Here is a 26,570-nt window from a genome sequence, read left to right on the forward strand (position 1 = left end):
ACAATATTAAGAATTGCAGTATAAAGGGAACAACCATACATTGGCCTGAATACTAAATTTAATTTGTACTCAGCTTGACACAGCCTCACATTCTATCAGTTTCTAAACCTTGTACAACAATTTTATGTTTTGAGATAATGTTTAGTTTTTATATACATGTTAAAAAGTTTCATTTTCAATGTACTTGCTACAGCAACACAGTCATCATTTATTCCATCAAAAAAATTGTCTCCCCTTTTTTAAAATTATATTTCATGTAATATAAAAATTATCATAATAGCACTAACCTATTTTAAAATGAACACATCCTTCCAACTCTCCAACATTGACCCATCCTGCTCTTTTCTCATTCTAAAGAAAAGAAAACAAGACATTTTAACACATAATACATTTCATACAAAGAAAATTTCAACTAATTATTATTTTTCTAATTCATATAAATTTGAATAAAATATAAATTTACCAGTTTATTGCTCGGAGTATCAAAGTCCTAGCTATAATTCTTAATCTTAAACAAATAATTCTCTAAACAGTTAAAATAGGTAATTCTAAAAGGCATTCAGATATTTCATCAGAGATGTCATTTTCAAATAAAAGTATCTTGACTATAATCATGTATAATAAACATGTCTTGTAAATAGTTCTAAAATGAATTGACTGGTCTCAATCACTTACCACTTCTTTCTTAAATATCTTGTTATTTAACCACGAAAGATAAAACACTCGAATCTTGTTTTTCTTCCCGGAGATTGTGACTAGTATATTTTGACCTTCTAAAACCTCCATCTGTTGGAATCTTCTTCGGGAAATCAATGTGTACACTGAAAAGAGAATTGAATGGTCATGTTATGTTTACTAGGAATCCATATTCTGTTTAAAGGTTAACATCTCTTGTGTATATTCTAACGTTTAGGTGAGTCTTCTTACACAAAGATATGTATTTTGTCCACAAACATATACTTTTTAATTGATTGATTGTTCTTTGTTTAATGTTCAGTGATAATTAGAGTAACAAAGCTTCCATGTCCAACCACAAGTACAGCTCACACAATTTTTTTTTTCTTTTGGACATTTTCTCAATTTGGTCTGTGAAACTGGTTTTAATTACAAGTTACCTTTCAGGAGTCAGTTTTTTTAAAAAATTGATCCTTGAAAAAAAGGGGATAAAAACTTTCAACTAGGATATCTTTATGACTTTCCACCTAAGAAGTGTATCTGGACCATGAAAGTTTGAATATACATACAGATCAAATTTGAGAATTTTTTTGTTCCTGTGAATTTTATTTTTTATGCTACATTGATGTGCGTCTTCTTGATAAACAACCATCTCATGGTATCATGGTAGCATTTTCATGTATGATGATGATCATGTCTTCCTGCTCACTGTTACCACATGAGCAGCAACCAATCAACCAATGACAAGGTAATATCACCATAACACACAGGTCTATTTTTAAAATCATGATAAATTTACCTTTTCCTTGACCACTTCTGTCTAGCAACATTAAACCAGCTTCTGTACCAATCAACAGGTTCACACCTACAACAGAATATACGGACGTTTTTATTAACTATCATAGATAGCAAGTACATCTTATATTTAGAGGACCCTCAGATAAAGGCAAAGCAAGGGCAGTTTATTGTTTTATATACACCAGCAATTCAACCTCCACATCAGAGTTTATACCTATAGCAAGGTTATACAATCTCTTCTAAGGAGGGTTGATAAGAGGGGCACTACATGTTTGGAAAGTCAAGTGGTTACAAATCATTTATTGAAAGCTTTATTTTGAAGTAATCAGTTTAAAAAAAAAAACTTGCAAACTCAAAGAACTCCAAAATGGAGAAATCATGGTAATGGAGGTGCTCAGCATAAACCAAACTTGTTACAAATAACAATGTAAACAGTGTTAACATTGGTGTCAGGTATGAACACATGGTCAATTCCATACATCTCCATGTTTTTTTTATACTTGCTATTTTTTGGATGCTGTCTCAATAATTTATACCTTTAATTTCATTCCTTTTCTTTAGTTACAGAATGAAGTACCTTGAAATATAAAAATGTACAAGTAGTGGGAGTTTTGAATGAGTTTTCTTCTCGAAAAAACCTTAGCAAAATAGTTTCTTAATTTTACCCCATAATGCAGCACAGAGTATATCTGATGTAAACTTTTTCTTGTATTTCCTAATTTCAGGAGTATCACCAACAGCTTCAGTTGTTGTTTGTGTCGGGGTCACATTAACATTGATTTGAGAGGAACCACGTCGAGATGCTTGTGAACCAATTGTTGAACCACCAGCGCCGAAACCGAAAGCTGAGAAAGATCTCTGGTGTCTTATTGATTGACTTGACAGACTGACAGCCTGTCGATACTGAAAAGAAACATAATTAAATAAAATGTCCATCTCCTAAGTACTGGTCAATATCTAATCCACTTATATTACATATATATCAATAACTGTCATGATTAATTGTGACACTTCTTTTTACCGATTTCATCAACTCATAGGATTTTTTTATACTTCAATGATTAAAAGAGATTTGTTTATGCAGTATATGGCTCAAATACTCTAGATCAAGTCCTGCAAATGCGTCTTTAAATTGTCAGAGAGTTAATCTGGAACAGCAAGAAGTTCTTTCCTAGGATGATCACTTTTAGGATTGGTCCTGTTATATAAATATACCCAGGAACAATAAACTCTCATATATAAGAAAAAATAGGGAATAAACTTATGTGATCCTAAAAGTCAGAGTTAAGTAACAATAAAACAACTGTGAACAAGACAGAAACTGATTAAATCAAAGATCAGAAAAACAAAAAATACACCATTTATATTTTCAAAAATTATTGAAAGTCCAATAAAGCAAACTTGAGTTATTGTATGAAGTAGAAAGACTTTTTGATGATGAATTCAACAATTCAAATATTATTTAAAAAAAGAAAAGGAGCTTAATACAAGCACTTCCTAAATTGTGTGTAAAATTATGCAAGTCCAATAAAGCAAACTTTAAACTATATAGAGTGATAACTATACAGATCCAAAAGTCAAATGATGCTTAATAAGGACACTTTTCATCTAGTCAAAGTGAAGCCAAAGTGAGACAATACATTTCCTCTATGGCATATCATACCTTTATCATATTATAAACAGTTACTATTATTTTGACACCTAATAATGCACTTCCTGCCAAATTATACATTTTCCTGCTATTTAATCATAATTTGCATCTTTTCTTTCACTAGGATGCCTCTACAAATTAATTAACCAGAACATCTGTCAATGGGTCTCTAAGTACACCAGAACTTAAAACAATACATCTATCAATGATCTCCTCTCATAGAAATAACCATTACCTAGACCTCTCATTATAAACTAACAGATATCATTTAGAAGAGGACCTTCTCATAGAAATAACCAATACCTAAACCTTTCATTTTAACTTTAAAAAATAGTATTTATAAGAGGATGTCAATTTTTCATCATTTTCTTCAAGGTTGTGGTGTGCACACTGTATTATATATTCAGGTAGATTGAGAAATAACTGCGTTCCTCTTGAATTCAAAACAGTTAGTATAACTTGTGCATATATGGGTCTTTAACAAAATGTCAAAGATTGTTACAGTTTTTGGAACAGATATATTTCTGAAATATTGTCAACACAAGTCTAACCTTTTTTTAATTTTTAAAGTGTCACTATATTTCTAAATATCTTATTTTCTCACCTCCATTTTGCTTACCTCATCTGAACTGGATTTGTCTTGTGGTCTCTGTGGTGTGGGTGGGGATCGTGACTGTGGGGGTGTGTGAGGTGGCAGTAAGTCTGGTAATGCTCCACTGCTAGCACTATGCCGTGGGGACTGGAAAGCTGAAAATATTCATTTAACATACAACTAAGTATAATTTTGTTTAACATACAATAAAGTATATTAATTTTAACACCTTAGTCTGCCAATTTAAATAGCTTTAATACAAAAAGATCTGACATGCTTGTTTTTGTTGTTGTTTTGCTTTTGTATATGGCACATGACTACGACTGCTATTTATTACTTTTAAGAATAGCCTAGGCTGGATTGAGAGAAAGGTTTGTATATTTGTATGTTGCCTCACTTGATGGCTACAGGCCCTTGTACTTTTACTTTAAAGAGTTGCTTCTTTATATCTTTCATTTACATGCTACTATTATTCCACTGTGGAGGCAGTATTTTTATCTGTGAAGAAACTGAAAAGTACCCTACAAACTGCTAATTAAGTGAACACTATCATACATGGCTGCTATATTCTGCCAAATCAAGCAAATACAGCATCAGATAGATCAAGCGCACCCCTGCAAAATACTGATAGGTCATATGCTGAGACACCCAGTTTAACCTGTTAAAACTGAGTACATCCAATAACAAGTAATAGCTTTTCGAAAAAAGCTAGCCGTCTCTTAGCTGATAAAAGTGGAAAGTGTTCTCGCTTTGTAGATTAATTCATTCAGAATAGCCTTGCATATTAATCAACACATTTAACCACACACGTTATGAAGCCGTAGTATATTGTTTAATGTTGTGTGTCAAATAAGGTCCTTATCGTACTAATCCTTCAAATCATGGTTGTAAATGCTTTACATGTTTGTCAAACAATTCATTCTCTCATCATGAAATATCATAACCATGTTCAAGTTTTCTTATGTTTTTCATGTATAAAATGTACGTAACAGTGAACGACTGGATTCATGGATTGAATGTGAAACAATCATGTGCGTGTTAACAAACCATCAGGAGATTGGGCTATTTATAGATAAAGGTTACCTGTGTATCGACATGCATGATTTGTGACTAGGCAAAATCTAATTGCTAAAATAGAGAGTACAAATCCGATACTCTACGGGATTGAAAGACATTTACTAGGTTTGGATTGTCCCAACCAGTCAATGAACTTTAATTATTCACGTCTCAGTGATATCTTCCAATCAGGTAGCAAAAAGCATTCAGCCCGCAGATTGTCCATCGTTCAATTCTTAATACCGTCTACAAGGAGACGTTAATAAAATCTGAAAATAAGTCAAACACTATCATACAAGTACAGATATCACTTAAACATTACTACATACATACCACTAATTGCACCAGGTGCAGAAGAATTGGATGTTGTTTTGACAAGAGGTGGCTTTGATCTATGAACAGCTTCACTCTTTCTATTTCGTTCATGATGTTGTTCCACAAAAGCTGTGTCAGACTTGTTCTGAAATAAACAACAGGTAGATGATAGTTACATACAATGTATAAGGTAAATGAAGATTTCAACAAGGGGAGACAACAAGGCTAAAGATTAGTAACAACAGTACCAAATAAAGGAAGATTTCAACAAGGGGAAGGCAACAAGGCTAAAGGTTAGTAACAACAGTACGAAATAGATATAGATTTCAACAAGGGGGAAGGCAACAAGGCTAAAGATTAGTAACAACAGTACGAAATAGATGAAGATTTCAACAAGGGGGAAGGCAACAAGGCTAAAGATTAGTAACAACAGTACCAAATAGATGAAGATTTCAACAAGGGGGAAGGCAACAAGGCTGAAGATTAGTAACAACAGTACCAAATAGATGAAGATTTCAACAAGGGGGAAGGCAACAAGGCTAAAGATTAGTAACAACAGTACGAAATAAAGGAAGATTTCAACAAGGGGGAAGGCAACAAGGATAAAGATTAGTAACAACAGTACCAAATAGATGAAGATTTCAACAAGGGGGAAGGCAACAAGGCTAAAGATTATACAACAGTACGAAATAAAGGAAGATTTCAACAAGGGGGAAGGCAACAGGGCTAAAGATTAGTAACAACAGTACCAAATAAATGAAGATTTCAACAAGGGGGAAGACAACAAGGCTAAAGATTAGTAACAACAGTACCAAATAAAGGAAGATTTCAACAAGGGGGAAGGCAACAAGGTTAAAGATTAGTAACAACAGTACCAAATAAAGGAAGATTTCAACAAGGGGGAAGGCAACAAGGCTAAAGATTAGTAACAACAGTACCAAATAAAGGAAGATTTCAACAAAGGGGAAGACAACAAGGCTAAAGATTAGTAACAACAGTACCAAATAAAGGAAGATTTCAACAAAGGGGGGGGGGGGGGGGGGGGGGGGGGGGAAGGCAACAAGGCTAAAGATTAGTAACAACTGTACCAAATAAATGAAGATTTCAACAAGGGGGAAGGCAACAAGGCTAAAGATTAGTAACAACAGTACCAAATAAATGAAGATTTCAACAAGGGGGAAGGCAACAAGGCTAAAGATTAGTAACAACAGTACCAAATAAAGGAAGATTTCAACAAGGGGGAAGGCAACAAGGCCTAAAGATTAGTAACAACAGTACCAAATAGATGGAGATGACCAAAATTTGGTTTAAAAAAAAAAAGAAAAAAATTTAATAGTAATGCCCATCTTTTACCATTCAAGATCTTTTTAATGAAGAGTAATACCCTCAACCCTTCTATAGCACCCTTTATTTAAACACCTGATTTAACCTTTTCAGCCATGATCCATATTCTCTATTAGTCAAAACCTTTTTTATGAACTGATGATTCCTGTAGTTTTGTTAGACAACTATAGTGAGCCTGCTTGAGAACACATAAAACATCAATAGATAAACTATACAACATCATGTTACTAGGGAATTATTAATGTATCTTGTCATTAAGGTACCATTGAGAAATGTTTTATCCTTACCAACTTTACTTATATTTTATGACTTTCTATTAGAGTGGTTTATTTTTGACCAGAGTAACCATCATCCAATACTTGTGGAGTGCTCTACTTCAGAATCAATTTAAAAGGGATATTTCGAGTTTGTCAGAAGATATAATAATTATCTCAGGTACATTTATTATTTTTTTCCAATTCTTAGCAGATCTTATTTTTAATGTTTTATTTAATGTTTGTGTGGTTCACAGCACCACACAGAAGGTGGTTCACAGCACCACACTGAAGTTCACAGCACCACACAGAAGTCTCCCCATCTGACTTCTTCACAAGAGAGACAAAAAAAGCAACAATTCATTGAACCAATAACTGACAAGTTGAATGGTTGTTTTTGCTTGTTGTCTAAAGTTTTTACTCCATTTTCCATATTTTTCAAAATAAAGAGTAACTGTCATTTTAAATTTGTGAAACAAGAGCAAGCTTTAATATTGGAGTGACATAGAATATTTCTCAATACTGTTACTTGTATCACTAATAGTAAAATTGGAAGGATTCGGTAGTTTGACCAAACAAAAGATATGACATGCTACTATAAATAGAATACCCCTTTATCATGTATGTTATATACTTTTTCTTATTAAGACATGTAAACATTAAGTATTTTTAACACACTTTAGGTTTTTCCTGATGATTTACTCTCAAGAACACGTTCCTTTTTTACAAAATCAATACAAAAACTCTTAAACTAAGGAATTGTCTGTGGTATTTCAATTATTCATATCACGATTTCTTTCAGCAAATCATTCTTAGTTGGACTGATTTAATTTCAAAATATAAAGACATGAATTAGTCATTTTTATTTTAAAGATTTAATTATATAACCTCATACAATTTTCTGATAATTCACAGAAAAGTGAACACAAGTAGAATTTACCAAAACCCGAGTTATTCCACAGGGAAATCTTTACTTTCTATCTCTATGATTACGAAAAACGTATAATCCAATTTGTCGGTAAAATTCTATCTAAGACATGAATGACCATGCCTAACGTGATGTGATATTAAATAATACTCCAAGAATCTTCTGGAGAATCAGAAACTCTTGTCAACTTGTAATGGATTCACATCTTTGATTAACAAACCTATCAATTGTATAAAGCCTGAAATTTGTTGTAAGTGATGGGGAAGTGTCGATATGACAAACATTGATTGTATCAATCTGAGCAAATCCTCTATTTCCATTATTTCTCCAATTTCATGTGTTGTCTTTACTGATCATATCAAAAATTGGGAAATTACTTTTTCGAGAAAATAAATATTTTTTATACTAAATCGGATTTAGTCTCAAAATGTAAATTATCTAAGTCATAATAACAACTACTGAATTCAACAAAAACACTGAATGAGTTTAATCTAACTAAAATTTGGTCAACTGGTCAACATTTTGTCCTTTAATGGCTGCATAACCTGAAGAAGAAAAAATCTTCTAACAAGAGCTATGTTTTAATCTAGAATATAGTCACAATTTTTTTAATTTGTAATCTGGAGAAATTACAAAAATTCAATTTCAGGGCCAATTAGGCCAAAAATTACACCTAATACTCTTTCAATGTTCTTCCATTTAATCTACTATTATAATACACTGTCTTTGAAAATGACTATATTTTAGAATATTACAGATGCATGTAAATTTTAGTTTACAAGGCTGAGAAGTTTCATTAATTTCTCTTCCAATTATCTCAGTGAAATATGACATAAACTGACTATTTGCCTCTTTCAAGTTAACATATGGTTTACAAACATAAACGCAAACTTTAAAAAGTTTAATTTCAGAACTAGTTAGCAAGCTGACATTTTATAATTACATGAGACACACACTGTTCATTTCATCATCAGAAATCTCACTAACCTGTCTGGAAAAAAACTTAAAAATCATTATATTATTTCATAACCATCAAAATTAGTGCAGCAGATTGATTACCATAACAGTTGTATTTAATTAAAGTATTTTTTGAATCAATAGGGTTGGCTTCCGCATGCCAATACAGGATCTCCTTCGAAGGGTAAAGAGCACTTGTCTGTTATTCCTTTCACCAACAGTTTACAGAGAGGATGCATGAGTCAGATTTCTAAGTAATCAAGACTTTGACAAATCATTGGAGATAGCTGTCATTAAGAAAGAAAATGAAGATATTATCCTCAATTTTCTATTCTCTACAACTGCAATTTATCCTATGTTATCCTGAAATGCCCTTCTGATGACTTTCTTCTTTAACTATTACTGGTTTTTGATATGACTGCTGGGAAATATTCAATCAACTGTTCAATACACAGTTACTGCAGAAACCCAAATCAGCTAACCAACATTAAAGCTTTAACATAAAGATAGGTTTGTTCAATGTAGGCCCTAGTTATATCCTAATATTAAAGGTTATATTTATTAATTGTTTTTACTGTCTTTGTCAAGTGAGGCTACTTAAAATTGTCACCAGGTAGCCAAGTTACCTCCACATTAAGAACATGGCCTGGCAAAACTTAATACTCGTCTTATTTAATAGACTCCTTTAATAAAGCAAAGGTTCAGACAGCTTCAGTACAACAAAAACAAGCCATTATATATTTTTTTTTACAATCCTGTAGTTTGAAAAATGATGTCATAAGAAACAATTTAATTCACCATTTGTAGGTTTCCATTGCAAAGTATTGTAATTTAGACTACCAAGATCATTTATTTGTCAGTAGTTTTTAAAAGAGTCCATTGTTATAAATTAAAATGTAAAGACCAAACCAGTTAGTCACTCACATAACTATATAGATCTAGGATTACAATATAAACTACTCTATCCTATATCTACTGGGTAAGAAATCAGCCATAATGACTGCGAGGTTACTAGTTGCCGATAAGTTCAAACTTTAAAATACTGTTTCCTTAATAAAGTACAATCGCCCTTCCTAATAAAATCTCATCACAACCATGCCCCTTAATTCAAAATCAAATAAGACCTTTCAAAGCTTAACAGACATCCAATTATTTTTAACATTTAATACTTAAAGAAGCAGCTGCTTCAAATGCCAAAAGTTAACACTTTCTTTTTGTAACTGACTTAATTCAATTATAGCAAACCAATTGATGATATTTTAGAGCAAGCAAGAGCATCAATTTTCACCAAAGCTATAAAAGATCACCAAGTTCTTCCATAAGACAATCCCTAAAGACTGAAAAGAACATCATTTTATAGGATAAAAGATCTGTCATTTTCACAAAATGACATTTCCAATTCCCTACTAGAGTATTTCATTCCCATCTAGACATAACACAGTATACATTCATCAATATTTCTAAGGCTGGATTATTACATATTCCATTTTTTCCCATCTGTAAGCCTTGTAAAAATTATTAAATAGTCTTTATAACTGCATTTTTTAAATTTCTGTAATAGCAGTGAAACTAGAGTACTCTCACATGGATAGCTTGTTTAGGTACAAGGAGACCTACTACGCTCTCATTGGTCAACTCCTATAAATATTACTTTCTTTCATATTGATTATGGAGAGGTGGACTTTTCTTACAAACAATAAAAACAGATTAATCTTTAATCTTTAAATGTACAATGAAACAAATGCATAATTTGATCTCTTGGCAGTGTGTTTGTAAAACAACATGTGACTGCTGAAAAATAGCTGGAAGTAAAAGCTAATGTTAAAATCCTTGACTTTTTGTCGAAACTTCATAACCCACAAAACTGACAATGACTTTTTACAGTAAGATAGCTACTTTTACATGTACTTATATTCATATCTAATTTATTTTCTTGTGGGAAAATACATCACACTTCAAACAAATATCTGTGTAGGAAGTTAATCATTGATGGTCAGGAGGGTCAAGATTCAAGAAATATCTTCTTACTTAAGGTCAAGACTCTAGATATATCATCTCACTAGGTCTAAAATCAAGGAATCAGATCATTTTTGTACATGTAGATGCATTTTAAATGATTTTTTTTAAAGGAGAATTGCTATATTAGTAGTTTTTGTTGTATTTTTGACATATTGTTGCCAATGGATTAAGTTGACTAATGCCTTTCATTAACTACACTACTGTACTGGACCTTTGTGCACATTCAGCAATGTTCAGTTTAAATAGAACTATTCTTGATAATAATCACTTCTGGACAAATCAAACTTTTCATACAAGCTAATAACCACTTAAACTCTCAATAATTTATGTGAACTTTCTCTGCAGGTTGTTTTTACAGTGGTCAATCAGCCAAAATGACCACTGACAGCTGACCACTTCAAAACTTGATCTTTACACATATTTTCCATACCTCATAAAGATCAGTTTGCTATTTCATGTGGAAAGATATTTGGCAAAAAGCAATACTGCATGGGAACTCATTTATTTTGTTAAGTAGAAGAAAACAAACACAGTAATTTTATAGCTGGAAGTGGTATCAACCAGATCTTAAGCTTCATTAGTTTTCTTTATAAATAAGTCTGTATGATAAAAAGCGATGATTTTCATAATCCAAACAAACATATCAGTTTGACAAATCTGCTACAGGAATGAAAATAATTAACACAATGTTGTTGATCTAACTGAAAATCACATCTTCAACTATAAAACAGATAAATACATGAATATCTGCTTCCATCCAACACCTAATTTATAGTCAATCATCCACTGTGATTAGACATAATTTTTATCATAATGAAGCCATAAATAATTGGAAAGATTTAATAAATCAACCTGGTAAATCTTACAGTAGAAAAAACCTCTCCAAATCCTATTCTATAAATCTATACACCCAATATATTATACAGTGCCATTTTAAAAGTATAATAAATATATTTTCTGACCACCTGACATATGGAGAAAACTATAAATTGTGGTCAATTGTAATACTGAATTAGAACTAATCATAAAATCCCCATAACTCAATCCACTAAACTATATAGGTTTTAAGTAAACTTTCCCTGACCCCAATAGAGTTATCTACACCTTCCATTGGTAAATATCGTTAACCAACTCATTTTCAAAAGCAATTTCTTTAGTCACTTTGGGGAATAGAAAAATAACATGAATATAAATAGTCATGAATCTGTAAAACTGTGTAACTACATAAATGATTAAATTTGACTATCGCAAAATTCAATCGCCGCGAAGTGGTCAAGAAAGGGCTAAGCGTGAAATAAAGTATCCGCAAAAATAAGTTGGTTTACAGTGTAATTAGCCTGCAATATGCTTTAAGTGAAAACAAAGTGAAGTTACTTTATCCTTCAAGTATACTTCCATATGAGATACAAGTAACTACCATTGTTATAAGTTTCATAAAATACTAGGGTCTGTAATAGAGGAAACTTAACCAATGTACTTTTTTGTTTTTTTGTTTTTGGCTTAAGAAGTGTTTTTGGTTGCTTTCTCCTTGCTTGAAAGATATACATCCTTTTATTCATATTTGAATCTAATTAATGTAATTAAACATAAATCCCTTCTGAGGGCCCCTCCTGCCATGAAGCATGATGTATCACATCAAGTTAGCTCCTGTATCTACCCACTATCATCACACTCGATAACCATATCTACCTCCTACTGCTGCCTCAGATCCCTACCATATAAATGTTATCACATAACAATTACACTATCTAATATCAACTCACTTTTTGGAGGCAAAAAATGTTTGCTAACAGAAACTAATTTTCAAGTTCTAAAAATATGACCCCCCTTCATAAAACTGTTTATGCCTGAAATTCAACACAAATCAAAGGTTAACATTTCTATGTTTGATACAACCTATAAATATTGACAGTACCATGTAACAAGCATATCAGCCATCTTATTCTACCTACAGAGACATAGGTGTTCATTCTCACCTTGTCTCAGCCATCTTATTCTGCCTACAGAGACATAGGTGTTCAATCTCACCTTGTCTTAGCCATCTTATTCTGCCTACAGAGACATAGGTGTTCAATATCACCTTGTCTCAGCCATCTTATTCTGCCTGCAGAGACATAGGTGTTCAATATCACCTTGTCTCAGCAATCTTATTCTGCCTACAGAGACATAGGTGTTCAATCTCACCTTGTCTCAGCCATCTTATTCTGCCTGTAGAGACATAGGTGTTCAATCTCACCTTGTCTCAGCCATCTTATTCTGCCTGCAGAGACATAGGTGTTCAATATCACCTTGTCTTAGCCATCTTATTCTGCCTGCAGAGACATAGGTGTTCCTTCTCACCTAATGTCTCACCTGTTCTGACACCTGAGGAGGTGTGTTATCTGTATCCACAGTTATTTGTTAACCATTCTGACAAGTTTCAGAGCTTCACTGTAGATACATACTATACACATGTATAGGTGTACCTGGCAGTCTGTGTTTATATGTGATCAGATTTCATTGAAAGTGATCCCCAGTAATATATCATGATAGGATATCACAATGTTATAGTTATCTGACAAGAAATAAAAGAATAAAAAGACAGTGAAAAAGTACATCATTTTAACAGCTAAGTGTCATCTGACACGTCTTACAAAGACTCAATTCATACTGGTTGTTATAATAATGATTGAAGAACTCATAAGTCAAAACATTTTATTGAAAGAATAATACTGAAGACCTCACACAAGTAGACATCATTATATGTTTACAGTTAGATGTTGAAACAGATAGACAACTTTGACCATGCATGTAATATTTCTCCCTATGTTACCATCTCATCTAAAGGCAAAACAAGACTTTCATCACGTCTCCAATAAAATTGATAAATACATAAATCTGCATTTATTTCCAACTGGGAAACTGCTAAATACAGCAGAGAAATGCTAATTTGTTCTCAAATCATAGATTTGAAAGTGATATTTCTTGGAAAACGTCAAAATTTAAAAATGTTCCCAGGCAGAAACCAATACACAGATAATATAAATCTATATCATTTTAATCAGGACAAAAAGCTAGATTTGTTGATGTTTAACTACAACATTTGTAATTAACTAGATCAATACTAACGATAATTATCAGATTGATGCCCACAGTTTGGTATTTCCTACCCAATAATCAATGTACTTCTCATATTATTCACTTTTAAGGTAGTAATTATCTTGATCATGATACACCAAATCTGGTAAATTTAGTCAACTTTTATGTAAACAAATATCCTTGCACTACATATTGAGTGAAATTCAATTAAAAAGATTTAGACAATATAAATAGAAAAAAAGTTTTGTCTGTTGAGATATTATCTATCAACAATTATGGTTTTTGCAACAATACAAATTCTATATGAAGATGTTAAGATATGACTGTCAATAGACATGTAAAAGTATACAAGTCTATAGGTTATCTACTAAAAACATCTCAAACAGTTTTATAACTGTTCAAATTTAGTCTAAACGGTGAATGAAAGAAAATATCCATTCATTTTGTTACAGACATCAACAATAAGTGGAAGGATCACAGCCATTCAGACACAAAGTATTTAGGATTATACTTGTCAATGAAATAGGAGGAAAAGTTTGTCTCCTTCAGACCATGGAAGTATTTTATTGACAATATGATACTTCCATGTTCAGACTAACCTGTTGATTACAAAGTTAATCTCATACCATATATTTCATAAAAACCCTGTCACACTTAGCAATTTGTTCATAAATACCATAAATGATCAAGTAAATATACAGCACATGGTAACAGACATGGAACATCCTAAAATCTCTTATTAATCTTACTGTTAAATTGCTTTTTCACTAGGTTATAAAAAATTGATTAGAAATAAGGCCATATAATTGAATATGCAGTTGTAAAAAGTCCTTTGGTCAATTATTGAAAAACAATATGAAAAACGATACTTATTTAACCATAAACAAGGGTTTTTGTTTGCTTGGCCTTAACAGGGTAAACAAATCATAGTCTACTTCAGAAACCATCTGATTTTCAATAAAAAATCTCAGACATTGATTTATAAAGCTTCAATGTCCAAAGAAACTTCTACCTGATCTAAATCTAAAATGTATACAATTAATGGCAATGACTATGTCAACATTACATCTCTTTGTGAGGAAAAAAAATCTATAAGAATCCAAAAGCAGAAACCATTACAGTTATACAAGCATATCAAACTTTACAGCAAATTGGTCATCTTAATAATAACATTCATCAAAATTTCTTCAACAGAGCTTAAAGTACAAATAATGAGAAAATTATACAATTCCATGACTGATGATGACCATAATTTCTATATAATCTGGTCACAATGACATTAGATTATATTCCAATTATTTCAGGGACAGGGAGAATTATATTATTTTTCACCATATTATGAAGTATTGTATTGTGTATATAAAGGAGATGTGGGGCAAACATCAATGGCTGTCAGCAACCAAATACAACAGATTTTATATTTCTAAATCTACAATGGTTCAAAAGGCTTAATACACTACAATAATCAGAAATAATAACATGTTTATGATGTACACAAGTATTGCTACCATACCACTGTACTGTACCACCATACTATACCAGGTTTTCAGTATGCTAGCTTAAAGTATTCTATACTTAATTGCTGTAAAAAGAATCATCGATTAAATTTCCTCAAAAGTAATTATATGAAAATCAAGGCAGACTGACAGATTCATTCCCTAAACCAAATAAACATTATGGTTATCTTAATCTCCATCAATTCAATGTTTTTTTTGAAAAATGACTTCCGTCTGATTGGTTTATAGAACTTTGTGATTGGTTCATTTCCTATTTCACAACCCAATCAAATAATTACATCAATCTTTCAATGCATGATTCACTGAAAAAAGTGTCAAATATATTTTTTTAACAAATTACTTTTTTTATCTTCTGACCAATAACTTTACAAGACACAGAATAGAAACCTACAGACAAATCAAAACCAGAAGTGGATCATTTTAGATATTCAAGGACAATACAGAAATTGAGTTTAACAAATATGTATTTATATTTGGGTGTTCAAATGTTTCCACAAGTAACACCTTATATTATTCCAACCCAAACAATGTACCCGTACTTTTACTACCTCAACCTTACAAAATTTCCATCAAGTGTCACCATACAATGAAGTTTTAAAGTTTACTCCTCAATTAACTGAATTTTATAATCCAGTAAATGTGGGGGAGAGATGCCATGATCTTGACATGTAATTACCATTTTATCAGCAGTAATTAACAATAAAAAAATAGTCTTTCATCTCAGGTTATCAATGGAAAATAATTTGCATTAAAATGTCAATGAATGCATTTTTATGCACTCCTACAAATAAAATAGTATAATTTTGCTAATTCTTTTCATTAGCCACCCACAAAATCAAATGTCAAATTCTAATAATCTACCCGTCTTTTTATTGGAATCTTCAGCCCTAAAATCTTCAGATTTATCATTATATTACAGAAGCTACATGATGGCAGAGAGCTCTTGACCATCATTCTTTACATTCTTTTGAAATCTTTTTTTCAAATTAAAAGAAATTTTGACTTATTGTATTAAGATTGAACTGACTGAGAGCTATTCCATCTTACATCCCATCAACTACTGTGATACCAAAATGTGTAACAGCAGATTCATACCCAAAATATCCTTGACAAATATATCCATTGTAAACAGGAGGATTTCAAACATAATTTCTCAAATTCTCAAATTTTGCCATAAGTACACTGTGAGAAATAATCAGGGTTACAACTCACTTGACATGAATCTATTTTTTAACATGTTTCTGTCATTACTTTAATCAGAACAATTTTTATAAATTGCTACACATGTCTTTTATACATTTTTAACTTCCCAAAATTTCTGGCTGCTTTGGGCACTTTTACTGAGGGAAAATAGACAAATGTTCATCTAACAATGGATTAAATGTGATTTTATACACCTTACAGTGACCACCTGTTAAAACTGATACCTGTGAACAAACTTGGACAAAAGAAGCTTCAGTTTTCAAAATTCAAATAATAATAAGATTTTAGCAATATAATAAGACACCTTTAAGAACACTGAACAAGTCAGTCATTCCATCTGTCATTTTGATCAAAGTTAAAATTCCTTCAATGTCATCATTTTACAATAAAATGCTCCGCAGGGCGCAGCTTGATACGACCGCAGAGGTCGAACCCTGAACAGTTGGGGCAAGTATGGACACAACATTCAAGCTTGATACAGCTCTGAATTTGGATTGTGATTAAATATTTGACACAGCATAGGTTTCTGACACAGAATGAATGTGGTCTAAGAACTTAAAAATTTTAAATTGGACATTCACCTATTATGGTCCAATATCCAAAATCTAAATACATGGTTAGATTCAGCATATCAAAGAACCCCAAGAATTCAATTTTTGATGAAATCAAACAAAGTTTAATTTTGGACCCTTTTGACCTCAATGTGGACAAAGTTGATAACGGGGCCCAAAAATAAAAAATCTAAATACATGGTTAGATTCAGCATATCAAAGAACCCCATATATTCAATTTTTGTTGAAATCAAACAAAGTTTAATTTTGGACCCCGATTTGGACCAACTTGAAAACTGGGCCCATAATCAAAATACTAAATACATGTTTAGATTCAGCATATCAAAGAACCCTAAAAATTCAATTTTTGTTAAAATCAAACTAAGTTTAATTTTGGACCCTTTGGACCTTAATGTAGACCAATTTGAAAACGGAACCAAAAATTAAGAATCTTAATACACGGTTAGATTCGGCATATCAAAGAACCCCAATAATTCAATTTTTGACGAAATCAAACAAAGTTAAATTTTGGACCCTTTGGACCTCAATGTGGACCAATTTAAAAACGGGGCCCAAAATCCAAAAACTTAATACACGGTTAGATTCAGCATATTAAAGAACCCCAAGAATTCAAGAATAAAACCCCATTGAAATTGATCACGTTATAAGCAATTTATACGAAGTATCTTCTTTTGCACAATACTGTGCAATTGAATATTTCTTGCTATTGCGCAATACTGTACAATTGACAATTTCTGGCTATTGCGCAATATTGTGCTATTGGATATTTCTTGCTATTGCGCAATACTGTGCAATTGAAGATTTCTTGCTATTGCGCAATACTGTGCAATTGAAGATTTCTTGCTATTGTGCAATACTGTGCAATTGAAAATTTCTTGCTATTGCACAATACTTATTATATAATAACTTACACATCCTGTTTGGTGTGTATCTCCTCCATATCATTATTATTTGCTTTTAAATTTAAATCAGTAATAACCAACTTAAAATGGAAAATTTTAAAAGAAAAAAAAAAAAAAAAGAAAAAAAAAGAAAAAAAAAAAAATCCCCCCCCAAATTTTTTGAACCCCCTTATGATTCATCACCCCCAAACTCAATCCCAGCCTTCCCTTTGTGGTATGGTACCTTGCAGTACAATTTCAGAGAGATCCATACACTTGAACACAAGTTATTGTCTGGAAACTAGAATAATGCTTATTTTTGGCCCCTTTTTGGCCCCCAATTCCTAAACGTTTCGGGCAATTACCCCCAAACTCAATTCCAGCTTTCCCTTTGTGATATGGAACCTTGTAGTACAATTTCAGAAATATCCAAACACTTACACACAAGTTATTGTCATGAAACTAGAAAAATGCTTGTTTTTTGCCACTTTTTTGGCCCCTAATTCCTAAAATTTTGAGACAATTACCCCCAAAATCAATCCCAGCATTCCTTTTGTGATATGGAATCTTGTGGTACAATGTCAGAGATATCCATACACTAACACACAAGTTATGTCTGGAAGTTACAAAAATGCTTATTTTTGGCCCCTTTTTGGCCCTTAATTCCTTTATTGTTGGTACCATAACCCCCAAAATCAATCCCAACCTTCCTTTTGTGGTATTGAACCTTGTGGTAAAATTTCATAGAGATCCATTCACTTAAACTAAAGTTAGAGTGCGAAAACCAATGTGTCTTCGGACGACGACGACGACGACGACGACGACGACGACGCCAACGTCATACCAATATACGACCAAAAAATTTTTAATTTTTGCGGTCGTATAAAAATCTCAATAATCTCTTTTAGCATGTTAAGTTCCCCTGTCTTCAATGTGCTTTAATACAGCTTTCTCACATTCCTACCCTGACTGTGCAATCATTAGATACCTAATTATATTTAACCACCTGACTAACCGTATTAATTACAACTAGTCTCATGTGACCATTAAAAATTGGACTTCAAAGCGTCCTCACTAAATCAATAATGCCTGGATACTGGTCAATAAAGTTGACCACTGTGGACAAATTGGTTCTTATTTAGTGGTTTTTGATCTGTACAAATTTTGTTTATTTAATTAATGTCCATTGATACTGAAGCTGGTCATTTCTGTTTACTTATGGTGAAATTAGTAGCCTTGTGAGACTTGTTATCAATATGGTGTTGATATTTGCAAATGTTGAAATCATATGCCATATGCTCAAATATATAAACAAAATTTAAATACCAATGCTAGAAATATGCCTGTATTAACAATGCAATGTCCTCTTTAAATCCTTTATCTAAATATCCCAATAATATCTACAGAATATTTACTTTACATTTTGATATTGAAGAATTGAAGGGCCATCAATTGATAACAGACTTCTATCCTTCAGAGACAAAATAATTTGTATAAACCTGGAGGCAGAAGTCTAATACATGTATTTTCAAAATTCAGAAAGTACAATATTCTTATCGCTTTATGGAGACCCTTATCCAAACTATTTCCTTACTTCAGACCCCCTCCCCCTCTGCAGACATCATTCATATTTCCACATGCATAACATTACATCTACTACTACAACAGAGTAATTTTTTTGTGAAATACACAAAAGAACAAATCAATAGTAGAAGGTGAACAGAACTTTCAAAAAATTTGTTTTGATGTTGTACATTAAACTTTTTTTAAAAAACTATGAGAATGGGAGACACCAAACCAAAAAATTTGACTATGTCCAACCACACAATCTACAATAGTTGTACAATAAAGTTATTTATGCTGAACATGCCAATGTTGTAAATTCAACAGATTTTTTACCTAACTTAACATTTATTTTAAACCATGCATCTCACACACATGCTGGCAAAATTAAAGATATATTATGGATATTAGAAAACACTTCTTGCTTCTACATAATTAAATACTGGAGGAACACGAATAAAACAGCATATAAATTGTGCCAGTTAATTACTGCTGTTAGCATCATATTAAAATTTGGACAAATAAATCAATTTTGCTTTTAGTCTTTAGAACAAAGTAATGAATGGAAAAATTTTCTATAAAAGAATATGCTACATGTACAAAAATTTTCAATAAGTTTTATATGAACCTTGGATAACACAGATGCTTGGTTCCAACATCTTACGTATAAATAACCCCAAACTAGGTATAGGTATCAAGATTGTATTGAAATAAGTATGACTACAAAAAACAGTGAAAAATAGGTAAATATACAAGTTCCCCATTATTCCTAGCCCTTAGTTATTATCCTTTACCAATTCCCATTTACTCCCACCCCCCCCCCCCCCCCTCCCCTCCAAAAAAAAAAAAAACAGGTGGTCTGTTGCCATACCAATTATTAGTACCTACCTCTACAAGGATATAGTAATAATTGTCCACTATTTTATAGAATTTAAAAGAATCATCTATTATTCCTTCTTCCAGTACCATTATGATTGATTACAGTACTAAATAATGAAAAATCCAACAAATTCACATCCTCAGTGTTGTTTTCCTGTATATATTCTTCTTCTTTTTTGTTCCTTTTAATTGGTTGTGTGCTTATTAAAGTTAACACATTCTTCCGTTTGTGACAGATCTTCACTTCCTTGCTATCAGACAACTTTATAATTTTTCAGAAATCACTTTTTCCTTCTTTAATAAAATAATGCTTCACTAATAAATAAAACACTTTTACATATTTTTTTCATCAGGAGAATATATATCGTATGTCAATAATTCACGATAATAAAAAAACTCTACTGATGGAACAAGCTGATAAAATATCAGTAATCTAAATTTAACACTAAAACAGCCACCTTAGGCAGCATGTAATCTGGCTTATTACCAGTACTAAAGTTCTATTGGATGACAACAAAGTTCCTAAAATACTGGTGATAGTTATACCCTAACAAAATACTAATGAGAGATGTTTTCAGTCTATAATCTAATATAATGCTCCAATCAATACTGTAATTTTATCACCAATGTGGATAACCAATACCCTGAAAGCTCTCCGTCTCACTTGTTTGAAGAGTTTAAATAACTAAACCTTCCAATCAGGTTCAGTATGGATGTTTCTGAAGGCTAACCATGTTAATTATTAAACTAATCAACTGTAACACAACACTTATTGGATTATTTTCATGTATACGATCCTCTACATTTATCAATTATTCATTCCTGAAATTTTCGTTTTTAAAATGTTGCAAAAAAATCGTTCAATTAGTTGACAGCATCTTTTTTTTCAAAAGGCTGATTCATCTAAACTGCGGTGACAAATTACATATGTACTGCACATCTGCAGCAGTTGCACAAAATCATCCCTGAATTAGTCAATGTTAATCTTTAAATTCTCCTTTTAAAAAAAACTTCATCTTTTCGACCTAAATAGGTAAAACAAAGTAAAAAAATTTCTGGTATATATATACAGAGTTGATGTTAAACAAATACGCCTCACAAATTCGTATTATCATAATGTCTCCGTTATCTATTCAAATATTCATAAATTAAATTTAATACTGGACAATGACACCTGACGATGGTCAGTTTCTCACTGGCATCTGGTCAGTTATTAACTGAACAAAGAGTATAATTAACACAAAATCAACACCATGTGCTTGAGTAAATTGTCCATTGGTCCCACTTAAACCACTGACCAATCAGAACTGTCAATGTCCACTGATCTTCATTATGGTATTTATGATAAATGTTAATGAAGTATTTATAATTCCTTGGTTTTATCTCTATAAAAAGACTATTGACTTTGTGACTTCAAAGATGATATAATTCCTCGGATAATTTTGATCTCTCTAAAAAGATTTTTGACATTATGACTTCCAAGACAGGATACAATATATTTCCTTGATATTTTGTTAAAGATTTTATTGCAAGAGGTTGGATTTCAAAGAAATAGACACAAATCCATATAATAATGAGTCACTATAGACGGGTCAACTTAAAGTCCACTTGAAGACAGCTTCCTTCCTAAATCTTTCCATTAATTACACCAACTTACTAATCAATGTTCAGCAATGTTAATTGAAATGAAATATGTTCTAGAGTTAAATAGCCTACACCAGATAAAACTGACATGTGCCTATGTTTACATCAGTGGATTTACCTGTGGGGTGAAATCTACCTGCAAAAGTTCGAAGGGAAAATTATAAATACAGCCACATGGAAGACTATGATCATGTGTTCAGGGCATCCCATTGTACTCGACAACAGAACAATTCTTTCTTTCCAACACAACACAAAATCAGTTTTGGCATAATTAACAGGGTGTTTAATCAACCTTTAACTTAATCATACCTATCAATTAAAAAAAAAATAAATTAAAATGTGTTTTTTTTCGGTCTCTGACATGAAATTAAGAGACAAGCAGACGGTGTATTCTTTCAGCTACAAACATATAATTAAAGATTTAAAAGCTGAAATTATGAATTACGCCTGGGGAATCTACAAGTCACTTTGAGCAACGTATAAGGAAAACAGATGAAGCAATTTAGACAAGAAGAGTTGACAAGATCATAACTCATAACATACAATTAGGGTAGAGTATTTTTCTAGCTAAAAAAAAAATGTTCCATGTATTCTAAAATTCTTCATTAAACCATGATAAATACTGATATTTCATGGACAAATACCAAAAACAGCATGAAAATTGTCACTCTGAACTAAAGCTGTACAAAACCTAATTTATAAATAATAATCTTGCCTAACTGTGATATATTAAGATATGACATATATATTGTGGGACCAGGTGAGAACAACAGATGGACAATAAACAAGTGGTCATTCAAATTCTACTAATCAAATAAATGATTAAATCTGTTGTTGAAGGAAAGTGCTATAAATTCATCAACAAGGACATGAAGGGCTCCTATGGTTCTCACAAGTAATGGATGAAAATTAGCAAGAAGACATGTCACCCTACCCTCAGAGACCAACAGATAAAGCTCTACCTTGACATGTCACCATTCTCTGGGACCAACAGATATAGTTCTACCCTAACATGTTACTAGTATTGTGAATCTGAACGGATCAGTCTTTACTCTTACTAGGAAATACCAGGTCAAAAGTATTTGGCTGAAATGGGGAAAGGGTCAAGTCAAACCAATCATAATCTCTTGCAGCCAAGGCAAGCAATTTACTGGAATGGAGTTCAGTCCAGATTGTACTTCCTTTATGTGTTAAATATTTCGAGTTAAACCAAAAAACTCTATTACTATAACATCATGTCAAAAATCTTCTGTTGTTTTGTATAGCTTGAATTACATAGAAAAACCCTGTCTTATTTACCTTCTTATATCTTGGCTAATTAAATAATGATATTTGTAATTTTTCCATGTTTATCTATTTGATAAATGATCTTACATTTCCAAACATTTCACCTATTACATTACACAATATAAAGATGAAGATGATTAACATATACCGGCCTAACATATCGAATCTATAAATATTATGAAATTGACTTAAAAGTATCTGCCTTAGGTATGGTAGATATCTATCAGACAAGTTTTATCACCAATAACTTGGCTTGATGTTTAATACATATAATTTCTAATTAAGATCGAATCCAAACTATTAATCTACAAATTGATGAGACAAAAATAGCCCCTACCCTCTGAGGGTTACATAGTATTCAGGTAAGAATTGTGATATGTAGATTATCATCCATTGTGATATCTAGATTATCATCCATATGTTTGTTACCTGATGGTTTTACACACCTGTTAAAGGGACATCTATTGGTCTGTTCACAAAAGGGTTATTCCTGGAGCACCCCTTCCCCCCCAAAAAACCTGAACAGTATAATAATGAATCAAGACTGAAAATTATTTACTTAAGATTCCAGTGAGAGGATAAACTTAAGTCCAAGGTAAATAAAATCCATACTCCCTCCATAAAAAAAAACCCAAAAAAACAAAAAACAAGAATGTGTCCTTAGTACATGGATGCCCCACTCGCACTATCATTTTCTATGTTCAGTGGACCGTGAAATTGGGGTCAAAACTCTAATTTGGCATTAAAATTAGAAAGATCATATCTAAGGGAACATGTGTACTAAGTTTCAAGTTGATTGGACTTCAACTTCAGCAAAAACTACCTTGACCAAAAACTTTAACCTGAAGTGGGACAGACAACGAACGGACGGACAGATGAACGAACGGACGCACAGACCGAAAAACATAATGCCCCTCTATTATCGTAGGTGGGGCATAAAAATCTATAATTTGTTTTTCTAATAGATAAAACACAAAAAAACAAAAGATCTAAACAAAGTTAAAACAGAATAATAAGTCAACTAATGATTAACAATAATTTACACAAGATTCAATAATTACCCATGATTCAGTTAAGAGGTTTATCTGATTACCTAGACTCAGGTGAACAGTTTATCTGTTTACCTAGATTCAGGTCGGAGGTTGATCTGATTACATAGATTCAGATGATAGATTTATCTGATTACCAAGATTCAGATAAGAGGTTTATCTGATTTCCTAGATTCAGATGAGAGGTTTATCTGATTACCTTCATTCAGGTTAGTGATTTATCTCACTCCTCGATTCAGCTGAGGGGTTTATCTGATTACCTATATTCAGTCGAGAGGTTTATCTAATAACATAGATTCAGGTGAAAAGTTTATCTGATTACCTAGATTCAGTTGAGAGGTTTATCTGATTTTATAGATTCAGATGAAAAGTTTATCTGATAAGCTAGATCCAGGTCAGAGGTTTATCTGATCACCTTGAATCAGGTGAGAGATTTATCTGACTACCTTGATTCAGTTGAGAGGTTTATCTGATTACCTAGATTCAGATTAGAGGTTTATCTGATTACCTAGATTCAGTTGAGAGCTTTATCTGAATACCAAGAATTAGATAAAAAGAATATCTGATTACATAGATTTTGACAAGAGGTTTACCTCATTACTTAATATTCAGATGAGAGTTATATCTAATTTCAAAGATTCAGAGGTTAGAGGTTTATCTGAAGTCAAAGATAAACAAATTCATTCCAAAGTTCATAATGAAGTTGAGAATCCAAAAAAGTATTTCAACTTGAGTGTGTTAAGTTTTTAATAATTTAATGGGGTTACAAAAAAAACTAAAATGTAAGTATACATTCTTAGTCAAATAATACGACTATAACCATTTTCCTAATTTTCCCCAAATTTAAATGAACTTGATAAATAAATATGAAATTCTAAACCAATCATATCTTTCAAAATCATAACAAATGGTCTCTCTACCCTTTTTTACAACTAGGCTTGTAATAAAAACATAACAGATAATTCTAAATGGAAAAATTATGTAAAAATAGACATAGGAAAATTCAATTCATATAGTTTTTTGTTGACTCTATGCAAAGTGAACTATAATTTGCAATAAAAATATAAATGACTGATATAAAATCTTGCAAATCATTGTTAGTTTAATTGGTACTGTCTTTCTTCTTGTATTTAATTTGTTATAATGGTAGGTCGTTCCTATTAAGTTCGCCAGGATAATCCCAGTGTACACAGACCAACAGATGCCCCTTTGACAGGTGTGTAAACACAAACAGGTAACAAATGTCTTTAAGTATCAACAGGGGAGATAATCTAGTTGTCACCATTCCAATCTCGATACTCTGTAACCCTTAGAGGGTAGGGAGACAGAAATTCATTATCTGTCATAACGGAGACATTTCTGATGAATGAAAATATCACTGTTTGATCAAACTATAATTCATCATCAGTATATTTGACCAGTTAAACAGATACGTCTTTTCTGTGAAAACTCAAATTTTTTGTCCTGTGGTTTGTCACCTCATGAAATAGAATCAAAAGAAAACCCACTCAATAAAATATAAAATTTAATGCTTTTAGTTTCAATTCTAATGTTTGCCAAATAATCAAACTTGATAACTGTTCACATGTAGTGTGGGATATTTATACCATTAAACATCTGTTTTACTCTTTATCAGTGTTTTATTGGAAATAGAATATTTTAAAATCCTGATCTTTATAGATAATCAATAATTATTAGTTTCCTCTGCTGTCAAGAGCAAAAAAAAAAACAAAACAAATATAGAAGCCAATACCTAAAACACTGGATTTTTATTCCAATAACATAATATCATTATCATACCCAAATTTTGCAAACCTTCAAAATCGCATGAATAGGCAGATACATTCTTTCTTCTGAAAGTGATTATTACACAGTGCAAAACTAAAAACTACAGCACAACCCCTTTCATGACAATTCAAATAAAACATATCAAAACAGACACAGGGATTCAAGTCTAGCAGAAAATGAAACAGGTTTGTGAACAACCATCTAAAATTCCTTAAACAAAATAGTATCTTAAAATAAAGAGCTGCGCCATGAGCACATGATACGCCCGTCGCTTTTTCAAAGAATAAAGTTCCATAACTCCTCAATGTCATATCAGAAATTTATAAATAAACTGCTTCGCTGAGCGCAGCTGGATACGCCCGCAGAGGTCCAACCCTGAACAGTTGGGGCAAAAATGGACACAATATTCAAGCTTGATACAGGTCTGAATTTGGATTGTAATTAAATATTTGACATATTATAGGTTTCTGAGTAAATGTAGTCAAAGAACTTGAAATTGGTTATATGAATTGAATTTATA

General features: G+C 31.9%; 1 protein-coding gene across 10 annotated transcripts in view; it reads right to left on the bottom strand.

Annotated features, from left to right (window-relative positions):
* The window catches only part of LOC127737292 (misshapen-like kinase 1), a 119,908-nt gene that overhangs the window by 11,771 nt on the left and 81,567 nt on the right, over window positions 1-26,570 (bottom strand). For 9 of the 10 annotated variants that reach the window (XM_052247876.1, XM_052247871.1, XM_052247879.1 and 6 more), the window contains 6 exons: window positions 5,106-5,232; window positions 3,729-3,871; window positions 2,139-2,376; window positions 1,475-1,540; window positions 676-821; window positions 288-351 (listed from right to left, as the gene is read on the bottom strand). In XM_052247876.1, the coding sequence (XP_052103836.1) occupies window positions 288-351; window positions 676-821; window positions 1,475-1,540; window positions 2,139-2,376; window positions 3,729-3,871; window positions 5,106-5,232 (784 nt within the window). The remainder of the gene's footprint in view (window positions 1-287; window positions 352-675; window positions 822-1,474; window positions 1,541-2,138; window positions 2,377-3,728; window positions 3,872-5,105; window positions 5,233-26,570) is intronic. The other variant, XM_052247870.1, reaches the window with a different exon arrangement.

This window comes from Mytilus californianus, unplaced genomic scaffold (assembly GCF_021869535.1).
Source record: "Mytilus californianus isolate M0D057914Y unplaced genomic scaffold, xbMytCali1.0.p SCAF_4, whole genome shotgun sequence".
Classification (NCBI taxonomy): domain Eukaryota; kingdom Metazoa; phylum Mollusca; class Bivalvia; order Mytilida; family Mytilidae; genus Mytilus; species Mytilus californianus.